At 42.5% G+C, this 12275-nt stretch overlaps 1 protein-coding gene across 1 annotated transcript in view; it reads right to left on the bottom strand.

Annotated features, from left to right (window-relative positions):
- Positions 1–2923: 2923 nt before the first annotated feature.
- Positions 2924–12275, bottom strand: part of LOC145357155 (uncharacterized) — a 53381-nt gene continuing 44029 nt past the window's right edge. Inside the window, exons 15-19 of the mRNA XM_080210311.1 lie at positions 9216–9415; positions 7301–7420; positions 5077–5221; positions 4744–4842; positions 2924–3082 (exon numbers count right to left, since the gene is read on the bottom strand). Coding sequence (XP_080066437.1) covers positions 2924–3082; positions 4744–4842; positions 5077–5221; positions 7301–7420; positions 9216–9415 — 723 coding nt within the window. The remainder of the gene's footprint in view (positions 3083–4743; positions 4843–5076; positions 5222–7300; positions 7421–9215; positions 9416–12275) is intronic.

Here is a 12275-nt window from a genome sequence, read left to right as displayed (position 1 = left end):
AACGGGCCAACAAGAAAGAAACAGAATTGTTGAGGAGTATGATAGGACAGCTAAATTGGCTCTGCGCACAGAGGTGGCCAGATGGGAGCTATAATGTCCTAGAGCTCAGTAATATATTGAGGCATGCCATAGTCAGAGAGATCTTGCAGGCTAATAAAACATTAAAAAAAACTAAAATTAGAGGAATGTGTGATTAAATTCCCAACACTAGGAAAACTGGAAAATATAAAATTGGTTGTGTTTAGTGATGCTTCACATGCCATTCCACCAGATGGACATTCAAGCAGTGCTGGATTCATAATATTCCTGGTAGGTAAGGAAGGAAAGTGTTGCCCCTTGGCCGGGGAAGCAAAGAAAATAAAAAGGGTAGTCAAAAGTACATTGGCACTGAAACCCTAACGTTAGTGGAGATGTTGGATGTAGAGATATATTTGTCTGACTCATTAACAGAATTACTTTTTATGGGCACTTTGGGTAAGAAAGTACCAATTGGTCTTTATGGGACAATGTTCACTCAATAAAAAATATAACAGGAAAATAACTAAGAATTGATTTGGTCAGCATTAAACAAATGCTGGAAAATAAGGAAGTCTCCAAACTTAACTGGGTTGTTGCAAATCTACAGCTATCTGATTGTTTTACAAAAAGGGATGCAGGTACTAGAAAGATATTAAGAACACTGGAGGATGGTTGCCTTAAATTATTTTGAAAATAAAATTAAAATAAAGAGAATCTGTTGGGATCTAACCAGTGACAACTTTGTATTGGATGTAACGTGACCAATAGTAACAAGATGTAAGGGTCAGCTTACCCCGTAAACCATGGAACCTATTACAGAAAGATGTGATGATCAGCTGACCAGCTGACTCACAATGAATAAGAACCTTTTGGGAACAGGGTTAGACAGGAAGCTTGGAGTGCCCCAGGGTGAGGACCCCAGTTTGGAGTAATGAATTTCCATTATGAAACCCTTTCTTTGATCTATAAGTTGGAATAAGTTTTGTTACATTTTTATTGCCTGCATTTGAAGAGCTCCTTTTGAGGAAACAGAGGGAACTGACTGTATTACCTCTGAATTTGGAGAGACACAAAGTTAGGTGGGAAGGACAGCTGTGAGGGGGAAGCAGAGATACTTCAGTGTGATTTGGACAGGCTGAGTGTGTGGGCATCTGCATGGCAGAGACAACATAATGTTGATAAATGTGAGCTAACACTTTGGTCACAATAATAGGAAGATAGATTATTACTTGAATGGTGTAAATTCAGAGAGGTGGGTACTTGGAGTACTTGGAGTCCTTGTACATCAGTTGCTGAAAGTGAGTACATGGGTACAGCAGGCAGTGAAGAAGGCATATGGTATGTTGGCCTTCATAGCGAGAGGATTTGAGTGTAGGAATAGAGATGCTTTGCTGCAATTGTTTAGGGCCTTAATAAGGCCACATTTGGATTATTGTGTGCTGTTTTGGTGTCCTTATCTGAGGAAGAATGTCCTTGCTGTAGAGGGAGTACAGTGAAGGTTTACCAGTGAAGGTTGATTCCTGCGATGGTAGGTCTGTCATATGAGGAGAGACTAAGGTGGTTAGGATTATATTCACTGAAGTTTAGAAAATGAGAGGGGATCTCATAGCAACTTACAAAATTCTAACAAGGTTAGACAGGGTAGATTCAGAAAGAATGTTCCCAATGGTGGGGGAGTCCAGAACTAGGGCTCATAGTTTGAGGATAAGGGATAAACATTTTAAAATTGAGGTGAGGAGAAATTTCTTCACCCAGAGGTGTTTCTTCAGAAGGAACTCTTCAAAATACAGCTAATGAAAATACAACAAAACTTATTCCAATTTTTAAATCAAAAAAGGGTTTAATAAAGAAACATCATTACTCCAAATTTGGAGCCTCACCCTGGGCCACTCCAAGCTACCCACAATTCTACGTAGTTCCTTACTTATAGTGAATCAGCTGGTCAGCTGACTATTAGTCACTCTGTAATTGGTTCCATGGTTTACTGGGTCAGCTGACCTTTAAATCTTGTTCCCATTGGTCACATTACATTCAATACAAAGTTGTCACTGGTTACGTTCTAATAAGGGGGTGATAAATGTGTGGAATTCACTACCACCAAATGTAGTTGAGGCCAAAATGCTGCCTGATTTCAAAGTGAAATTAGATAAAGTCTTGGAGCTAAAGGGATCAAGGGATTCGGGAGGATGGTGGGATTAGGATACTAATTTCGACGGTCAGCCATGATCAAGATGAATGGTGGAGCAGGCTCGAAGGACTTGGGTCACTAGCCATAGAATTTGCACAGTCTCCCTGTGTCTGCTTGGGTTTCCTCCGGTGCTCCGGTTCTCCCCCACGTTTCGAAGGACATGCTGGTTAACTGCATTGACCATGCTGAATGCTCCCTCAGTTTGCCAGAGTGTGGTGATTAGGGGATTTTCACAGTAACTTCACTGTGATGTTAATGTAAGCCTTCTGATGACACTAGCTTACATCTGGGAAGAAATATCATAGGCCAGTCACACTGATAATATCTTTGTCTTATCTAAGTATAAACTAGACTGTATTCCAGTCATCTTTAATACCTATGTGAAAGGAAGAGATCAGAGCCAAGAATGCATTTGCAATGCTTTAATATTCATTTTTTAATATTCTCCATTAATCCTTTCTATTAATCATTAGCAAAGTGCAGGAAAATAAATTAGATATAGATTCACAGCCAAACAGGCAGTACAAATGTTGCTTGGTGCAAAAACAAATATCTTCTTCATCTAGGCAAATTTTTACTAGTAATACTTTTAATCATTTGTGTCACCACCACGCTGGCCATTGCTTTTGGAAATTGTGAGGAATTCCGGTGATGTTTGTAAAAGTGAATTGGGGAGAGGTAGAGGAAGCAGTTGAAACAAAGTCGTGAATAAATCAATTAGACAGCCTTGGCAAAACCCATTTGGTTGTTTCCTCTGTCAAAGATGGAATAGTAGACTCCAATGAAGACATCTCCAAGAATCCAGAGTTCATCATAATTAGCAATAGGCATGGAGTCAAATCCGCTCATGCAAGTTTGCCTGGTTTTACTACTCCCCTGCAAGCAAATTAAGAAAGAACAAGTCAGCAGACCATCCTACATTTTTTTGTTTCTAAGATTGCCCTTGCTTTTATACCATCCTGTATTACACACACACATACTGCATTGACAGACATGGAAAGTAGTGTCTGCTCCAAACTCCATGCTGACCAGAACACCCTGATGTTTCTGGGGCTAAAGAAATCAAAGCATTTTGTGTGATGAATTCTCTTGAAACGCAAGTCACTGCAGTGAAGACGGGCAAATAACGCAGAAATGGTTTGAGGGATTATGTTGCATGTTTGGCAGGTGGATGAATGAACAGTTCATCATTTTGTTGGCGATGCTGTTTCATAGAAAGAGACATAAAATTCCCACAGTGCAGAAGGCAGCCATTTGGCCCATCGAGCCTGCACTGACCACAATCCCACCTAAGTCCTATCCCCCGTAACCCCCACATATTTTCCCTGCTAGTCCCCATGACACTAAGGAGGAATTTACCATAGCCAATCAGCCTAACCCGCACATCTTTGGAGCGTGGGAGGAAACAGAAGGAGAACCCAGAGGAAATCCAGGCAGAAATGGGGAGAACGTGCGAACTCCACACAGCCAGGACTCTATTTAAACAAGAACAGGAGGGGACTTTCATTCTCAGGGCATAATTGTTAGTGATTTGGGAGAAAGCTTCAGTCAGAACTCCCCCTTGTTATAAAGGGAGAACCAAGTATCCTGAGCTCCCACTCCTGGTTAGTATGTGCACACACAGGTTAAAGCAGAATTGGCCTTAACTGTGGTAGATTGCTGAATAACTCAGTTCAACTTGTTGCCTGGCTTATATATTAAGAAAGGCCTTTTGAGCATGGACTAGGGGCAGCAGGTATCCACAGTACTGTATTTATAGAAAGCATGGCCTTACAGCACAGGGGAAAGCTATTCAATCAATCATGCATTTGTACTTCAACAAGAGTTGCTGAGAGAAAGTGAGATGGAAGAAATTATAAGTAAAGATTCCACGTTAACAAAACTTCAGTTTCTTAGAGGATCTATAAAGATTTTTTGGTTATGGATGGATTAAGCATTTTTTAAAATTCATTCTTGGGTCATGGGCTGGCCAGCTTTTTATTGTCCATCCTTAGCTGCCAGAAGGCAGTTGAGAGTCGACCACATTACTGTGGCTCTGGAATCAGATTCAGATTTGTTTAAGTTTAAAGTTTTAAGGTTTATTTATTAGTGTCACAAGTAGGCTTACATTAACATTGCAAAGAAGTTATTGTGAAAATCCCCCAGTCGTCACATTCCAGCGCCTGTTCGGGCACACTGATGGAGAATTTAGTATGGCCAATGATCTAAGCAGCACATTTTTTGGACTGCGGGATGAAACCCACACGGATACGGGGTGAATGTGCAGGATCTGTACAGACAGAGACCTAAGCTGGGAATCGAACCCGAGTGCGTGACACTGTGAGGCAGCAGAGCTAACCACCGTGCCATCCCTATTCTGCACTGAATGCACAACCAAGCTGTCCCGAAACATTGCCAGCAGAATAGGCTGATGTTCAGGCTGACTATAAAAATTGAGGTACAGCTGTTGCACTGCAATCTGTGCAAAATGAAAACAGTAACTCTGAGATGGTAAACATTGTTGTGGAGATTCTGGTAGCCGAAGGGTTAATACATACGTGGAGCACGTAATCAGAGGGCGAAATCGTGTAATCAATTCCATTGATGGTAAATGTCACGTCGGGCATGCTGGACAGGGAATTACAGTCCACATAAGTCTGTAGAACAGAGAAAGCAGAGATTAACACTAGCATCATCTGAAAGGATAGGGTCATCAATGTTTAAACTGAATTATTGACCAAGAGTTAGCTCTGAGACTTCCCTTAGTGTTAGCATCAGTGAAAAATATTGTTCCGAATGCATCTGAACCTCTTTTAATGTGAGAAACTTGAGTACTTTAAGATTTGAGATGAAACCATCTCCTTGCCAGGATAAAATAGAATGTAGGTTACCCATTGATAAGATGACTCAAGTGCACCGATGGCATGCTGAATGTTCTGAATGGGTGTGGTAGGGCCAACGATTAGAGAGGTGCCAGTATCGACAATGGCCTGACAACCACCTTTGCAACCCACTACCTGGCCATTGATTTTCACACTAGGAAATAAAAGAAGATTCATAGTTACGTGACCTGTTGAGGAAATCTAATTGACACTTGTTTATGGAGATTAATGTATGCATCATGCATCAAGATGGTTTCCAAAATTAATTTAGCTGTCATACCTTCTGTAAATATATGACACACTTAGATTACGCTTTTTAAATCTCTCAATATGGATGCTGTCTTTTCAGCGCTCTGTCAGCCGTTAATAATTCTGATTTTGCGATGTTTTGACAAGTGCATGTCTGTTGATCCTCACTTTCTGGTTTGTCTCTATCATCCAATATATTGGCCCTCTCTTCATGTTCACCCTCCTCCACTGCCTTGCCTGCCTCCATCAATGTGAACTTCATCAACATTATATAACAGCATGTGCCATCAGCTCCATCCCCCATTCATTGTGCATCCTTGGCTTGCTGTTCTATGATGCCGGTCTCTGGAGTTTTTGTTTTGCTGAAAATTCTGGTTCAAAACCTTCCTTAATCTCAAAGGTCTCCTCAAAACTCAATTCCTTAACTATGCTTTCAGTTATATTCCTCTAATCACTCCCTGCTTCATCCACTGTTCAACCTTTGCATAGAAACTTAGAAACTAGAAGCATGATGTGGCCATTCAGCCCACTGAGTGTGCTCCACCATTCAGTTTGATCATGGCTGATCATCAAATTTAATATCCTGATCCCACGTTTCTTCCATGTTCCTTGATTTCTTTGGCACCAAGAGCTAAACCTAATTTCTTCTTGAAATCATGCAATGTTTTGGCTTTAGCTACTTTCTGTGGTAGTAAATTCCACACATTCACCAGTCTGTGGGTGAAGAAAGTTCTCCTCACCTCAGTTCTAAGAGGTTTACCCCTTATCCTCAAACTATGACCCCTAGCTCTAGATTCCACCACCATTCTTTCTGAATCTATCCTGTTAGAATTTTATAAGTTTTTATGAGATCCCCTCTCACTCTTTTAAACTCCAGTGAATGTAATCCTGACTGACCTAATCTTTCCTCATAAGACAGATCTGCCATTCCCAGGAATCAACCTGGTAAATCTTCGCTGCACTCCCTCTGTAGGAAGGATATCCTTCCTCAGATAAGGACACCAAAACTGCACAAAATATTCCAGGTGTGCCCTGTACAACTGCATTAAAGCCTTCCTATTCCTATACCCAATTCCTCTTGCAATGAAGCCCAACATACTATTTGCCTTCTTTACTGCCTGCTGTACCTGCGCACTAACTTTCAGAATGCCTCATGATGTAGCAGTATGGGAGAAGTGCTCTGTGAATGTGGTTGGTTTGCATTTAAGCAGCTTCAACATTAAGAGGGGATAAAGTTAAAGTTTATTTATTAGTCACAAGTAGGCTTCCATTAACACTGCATTGAAGCTGCTGTAAAAATCCCCATGTCGCCACACTCCGGCACCTGTTCGGGTACCTGAGGGAGAATTTAGCATGGCCAGTGCACCTAACCAGCACATTATTGGAATGTGGGAGGGAAACCCACACGGACACAAGGAGAACATGCAAACTCCACACAGACAGTGACCCAAGCTGGGAATCAAACCCGGGTCCCTGGCACTGTTAGGCAGCAGTGCTAACCACTGTGCCGGGATGTTACCTTTATGAGGAGTGGGGTCAATACCGGTTGAGTGGGGGTTTGGGGGTTGTAAGTGTATTGATTGTACCGTGTGGATAGGGAAGATGTAGAGAATTATTACAGGGTATGGGGTAGAAGTCCATGAGAGCACGATGAAACAGGGAGTGTAGCCCAAGTGAGCTTTTCTTGCTTTGAATCTGAATAGTTAAGGACAATGCATTTCTTAGCAGATTCCTGATATTTCTCTTTATCACAGTAAGAAGTCTCACAACACCAGGTTAGAGCTTCTTATTGTGTTTACCCCAGTCCAACACTGGCATCTCTACATCATTTCTCTTTAACACAGCTGTAACGTTAAACTGCCCAGTAAAAGCTGTGCAACATTTAACCTCGTTAATCATTATGAAATACTTCAGCACAACACGCATCTTTGCAATTGAATTCTGTTCTAGAAAATATAGCCTTTGATAATGGACATTCACTTACCTGTCCATGTGGATTTGCCAGTATTCTTTCCAAGTGACAGGAACCCAGTTAATGTTACCTGTGTAGTGGTTTGGATCAGTTCCACCAAATACAACTTCACTTCCAGTTGCACCATTCTTTCTGTAAGTCAAAGATTAATAAGAAATTAGATCTGGAAGTGTGCAGTTAGGATTATATCATATTGGCTTTTTGTCAAGTACCTGTCAGAATGTAGTTGTCAACATGCTGGAAAACTTGCTGTAAAGTCTAGAGAATTTAACATCTATAGACGAGGATGCAACTAAATCCTACAATAGCAGGGTGAAAATCTATAGGGTTTTAAATGTTTGTATCCTGAAATGGTCAGGTTTATTTTATTTGTTGTTCTGGTTGAGAGTGGGTAGCGTGAACAGAAGATAGAACTGAGTTCAAGAGTAACTTGCCAAAGGGACTTGGATATACACTGGAAAAAGGGCTCTGGGGAAAGAGCATGGGAGGCAGACTAGCTAGACAGTTCCTTCAAAGAGTTTGCGCAAGCACAATGGGCCAAATGGCCTTTTTCTATGCTGTCCATGATTATATTCATTGGAGACTATAAGTATCAAGGAATGGCTCCAAGAATCTTTGTCAGAGCAAGCCAGGTAGGTACGTTGAAACAGAATGGAAGAGGATTCTTAAAGGGGGCATAAGCAATTCAAAGACATAAGTGAGGTCTTCCATGAGCTATGGGTCCTCCAGGGGAAATGATGAGCCCAAAGGGATGTAGGGATGACCACCACGAGCCCTCACATTCCCAATAGAGCTTCTAGATGCTTCTTGCTTCTGTCCCATGATGTACTGAGGCCATATCTTAGATTCCCAGTGGTTGAAGCAGAACAGATGGTGGCCAACAGCCAGGTGGCCAAGATTCCTGCCTGATGGGACAGGGAGCTGGAAGAAATTTTGCTCCAGTGCAGATGGGGATGGAAATCTGACTAAAGGCCTCCCATCCTTACTCTGCTTAATTTCCCAATGCTGTACCACCTATTGAATTATGCCAGAGAAGATCCAGGTATTGATAAAGAGAGGTTGAAAGAAAGGGTAGGTGGTGTATATTTTGTTGGATGTTCTTTGTGAGCAAAGAGAAAAGAAAATTATAGCAAAGCAATCGCCCCATTGGCCGTCCAAGCCTCTATCGAACATGCTGCCTGACTGAACTAAAATCTCCTACCCTTCCAGAGACCGTATCCCTCTATTCCCATTCTATTCATATATTTGTCCAGATGCCCCTTAAAAGTCGCTATTAGATCTTCTTTCACTACCTCCCTAGCAGTGAGTTCCAGGCACCCACCATTCTTACATTAGCCTCATTCATGCCCTTTAAACCTTGCCCCTTGCACTTTAAACCTATGTCCCCTAGCAATTTCCCCCGGGAAAAAAGCTACTGACTATTCACTCTGTCCATGCCTCTTATAATTTTGTAGACTTCTATTAGGCCGCCCCTCAACATCCGTTGTTGCAGTGAGAACAAATCAAGTTTCGCCAACCATTCCTCATAGCTAATGCCCTCCATATCAGGTAACGTTCTGGTAAATCTTTTCTGTACCCTCTCCAAAGCCTCCAAATCCTTCTGATGGTGTGGCGACCAGAATTGAACACTATATTCCAAATGCGGACTAAGTAAGGGTCTATAAAACTGCAACATGACTTGCCAATTTTTATACTCAATGCCCCAGCCTATGAAGACAAGCATGCTGTATGCCTTCTTGATTACATTCTCCACCTGCGTTGCCACTTTCAGTGACCTGTGTACCTATACACCCAGATCCTTCTACCTATCAATACTGTTAAGGGTTCTGCATTTACTGTATACTTCCTAGCTTTATTTGATCTTCCAAATTGCATTACCTCACATATGTCCGAAGAGGTTAATTAGTGAATATCAAAGATACTTCACCTGGTGATGTAAAAAGCAAAGAGAGGCTGTTCCACTAGATGTTGGGTCATCATGTTATCGAAAACTGTTGTGGCATGGGAAACAGCCTCAAGTGGATAGGCCAATCCCAGGATTCCATCGAAAATAGCATAGTAAAGGAAAGAGCTAGGCTCAGTCACACTTAAACCAAATTCTTGCTGGGTGATATCAATGCTGGACACCTAATCGAAAAGAAGACAGTGTAAGTATTTATAGTAGGCCTACCTCTAAGGAAGTCAAGTAATACATGAACACATTGGGGTTCTGCCAGTTTCTTGGTCTCTGATGTGTCAAATTGCCTTTGAAAGGCACAGAATGTTCTGCTGCTCCTTACTAGGTGAATGTCTTTGGGAGTGTGAAAATAGAGATATAGACTCCCTGCACTAGAAGTTCCTGCTCCAGTATCTCAGCTAATGGACACCAATATAGGGTGGTATTGTAGCACAGTGGTTAGCACTACTGCCTCACAATGCCATTGACCCGGGTTTGATTCCCAGCTTGGGTCATTGCCTGTGTGGAGTTTGCACATTCTCCCTGCGTCTGTGTGGGTTTCTGCCAGGTGCTCTGGTTTCTTCCCACAGTCCAAAAGATGTGCAAGTTAGGTGAATTGGCCACGCTAAATTCTCCTTCAGTGTACCCGAACAGGCGCCGGAATGTGGCGGCTGGGGAGTTTTCACAGTAACTTCATTGCAGCGTGAATGTAAGCTTGCTTGTGACTAATAAATAAACTTTATGCATCGTGAGTTGAGGCACTGCAGTCTCTGAATGGGCAGATGTGGATGCCAGTGGTCTAAGCCACTGAGGAAATAAATCATATTCCAGAACACCACATCTTCCTCCGGGAGCTGAGGAAGATGTATGATGTGGGAAATAAAGAGTTAGTACAATTACTTTGAGTTCTGAAGTGAGTTATATTTATGAAAGCTGTTTGTTTTGCTGAATTTTTCCATTACCTTTAGCTCACACGCCTAACCTGTTATTCAAGGTGTGTTTTGTTAGTGACGCAGTTATGGTCGCTGATCAGCCTAAGCTGTTTTTGTTTCTTTATAACTTTCCCATTAGCTTGCTTGTTTGTGAGAATTTAAAAAAAAATCATTCATGGGACATGGGTGTCGCTGGCTGACCAGCATTTATCGCCCATCTCTAGTTGCCCTTGAGAAGGTGGTGGTGAACCGCCTTCTTGAATCGCTGCAGTGTATGTGCGGTGGGCTGACCCATAATGCCATTAGGGGTGGAATACCAGAATTTTGACCCAGTGACTGTGAAGGAGCGGTAATGCATTTCCAAGTCAGGATGGTGGGTGATCTAAAGGGGAGCTTGTAGATGGTGGATCTGGAGTCATATGCAGGCCAGGCCAGGGAAGGATGGCAGATTTCCTAAAGGACGTTAGGGAACCAAATGGGCTTTCACAACAATGTTTTTGTGCTCACCGTTAGGCTTTTAACTCCAAATTTTTACTGAATTCAGATTTCAACATCTGCCGTGGTGGGATTTGAACCTGGATCCCTACAGCATTACGCTGGGTCTCTGGATGATTAGTCCAGTGACACTGCCACTACACCACTTCCCCATAAATTGTGGACCTGACGGTATTTTTAAACTAAAGAACGAAGAGGAAACTTCTACTTATTTCACTAACTCAGATACTATTTGGGCCTGTCACTAAGGTGAGAGTGACCCAGAACTTAAACAGATATGAACTGATCAAACAGAACCAATGCAATCTTATTAAAGACAAGGCATGTCTGTCTAAATGTGACTTTTTTTTAGAGATTTGATTACCTGTGAAGACTCGCATTCCAACCATTATTTTGTAAATTCAGTTTGTGCCTTTATATACCCTGTTTGAGAACAGAGCTCCCACTCACCTGACGAAGGGGCAGCGTTCCAAAAGCTAGTGGCTTTTGCTACCAAATAAACCTGTTGGACTTTAGCCTGGTGTTGTGAGACTTCTTAATGTCTAAGCCAGACAAACCTTTTGAGGAGGTCACCCATAAGGTAGATAAGGGGTGATCTATGGACATTGTTCATCAGGACATCAAAAGTTATTAGATAAGTTGGGTGGCATGGTGGCACAGTGGTGAGCACTTCTGCCTCACAGCGCCAGGGACCCGGGTTCAATTCCAACATCAGTTGATTGTGTGTGTGGAGTTTACATGTTCTCCCCTTGTCTACATGGTTTTATCTCTGGTGCTCCGATACTAAGGGATACTAAGTAGAGCAGAGGGCAGGTCCTTGGTGCAAAGGAACATTAACAGAATGAGTGAATGCACAAGGTTCATTGTGGACATGTGTGAGGTCATCCACTTTGGACAGAACATAGAACATAGAACATAGAACACAACAGCACAAACAGGCCTTTCGGCCCACGAGTTGCGCCGATCACATCAACACCTAGCAATCCATAGACCTATCTATAACCCCCAATCCCACTAAATCCCATATACTCATCCAGAAGTCTTTTGAAAGACCCCAGCGAGTTCGCCTCCACCACCACTGACGGCAGCCGATTCCATTCACTCACCACCCTCTGAGTGAAAAACTTACCCCTAACAGCACTTCTGTACTTGCCTCCCCGCACCTTAAATCTGTGTCCTCTCGTAGCGACCATTTCAATTCGGGGAAATAGCCTCTGAGAATCCACCCTATCTATTCCTCTCAACATTTTATAAACCTCTATCAGGTCGCCTCTCAACCTTCGTCTCTCCAAGGAGAAGAGTCCCAGCTCCCTCAACCTATCTTCATAAGGCATGCCTCCCAATCCAGGCAACATCCTTGTAAATCTCCTCTGTACCCTTTCAATAGCTTCTATGTCCTTCCTATAGTGAGGCGACCAGAACTGCGCACAGTACTCCAAGTGAGGCCTGACGAGGGTCTTATAAAGTTGCAGCATTACCTCCCGACTCCTAAACTCAATCCCTCGATTTATGAAGGCCAGCACACCATACGCCTTCTTGACCATATCCTCCACCTGCGAGGCCAATTTAAGAGTCCTGTGGACCCGAACCCCAAGATCCTTCTGCTCTTCAACACTGCTAAGAC

This window comes from Carcharhinus amblyrhynchos, chromosome 22 (assembly GCF_965287045.1).
Source record: "Carcharhinus amblyrhynchos chromosome 22, sCarAmb.v2.hapA, whole genome shotgun sequence".
In the NCBI taxonomy this organism is placed as follows: domain Eukaryota; kingdom Metazoa; phylum Chordata; class Chondrichthyes; order Carcharhiniformes; family Carcharhinidae; genus Carcharhinus; species Carcharhinus amblyrhynchos.
The sequence above is the reverse complement of the archived record's forward strand: the minus strand, read 5'-3'. Positions and strand labels throughout refer to the sequence as shown.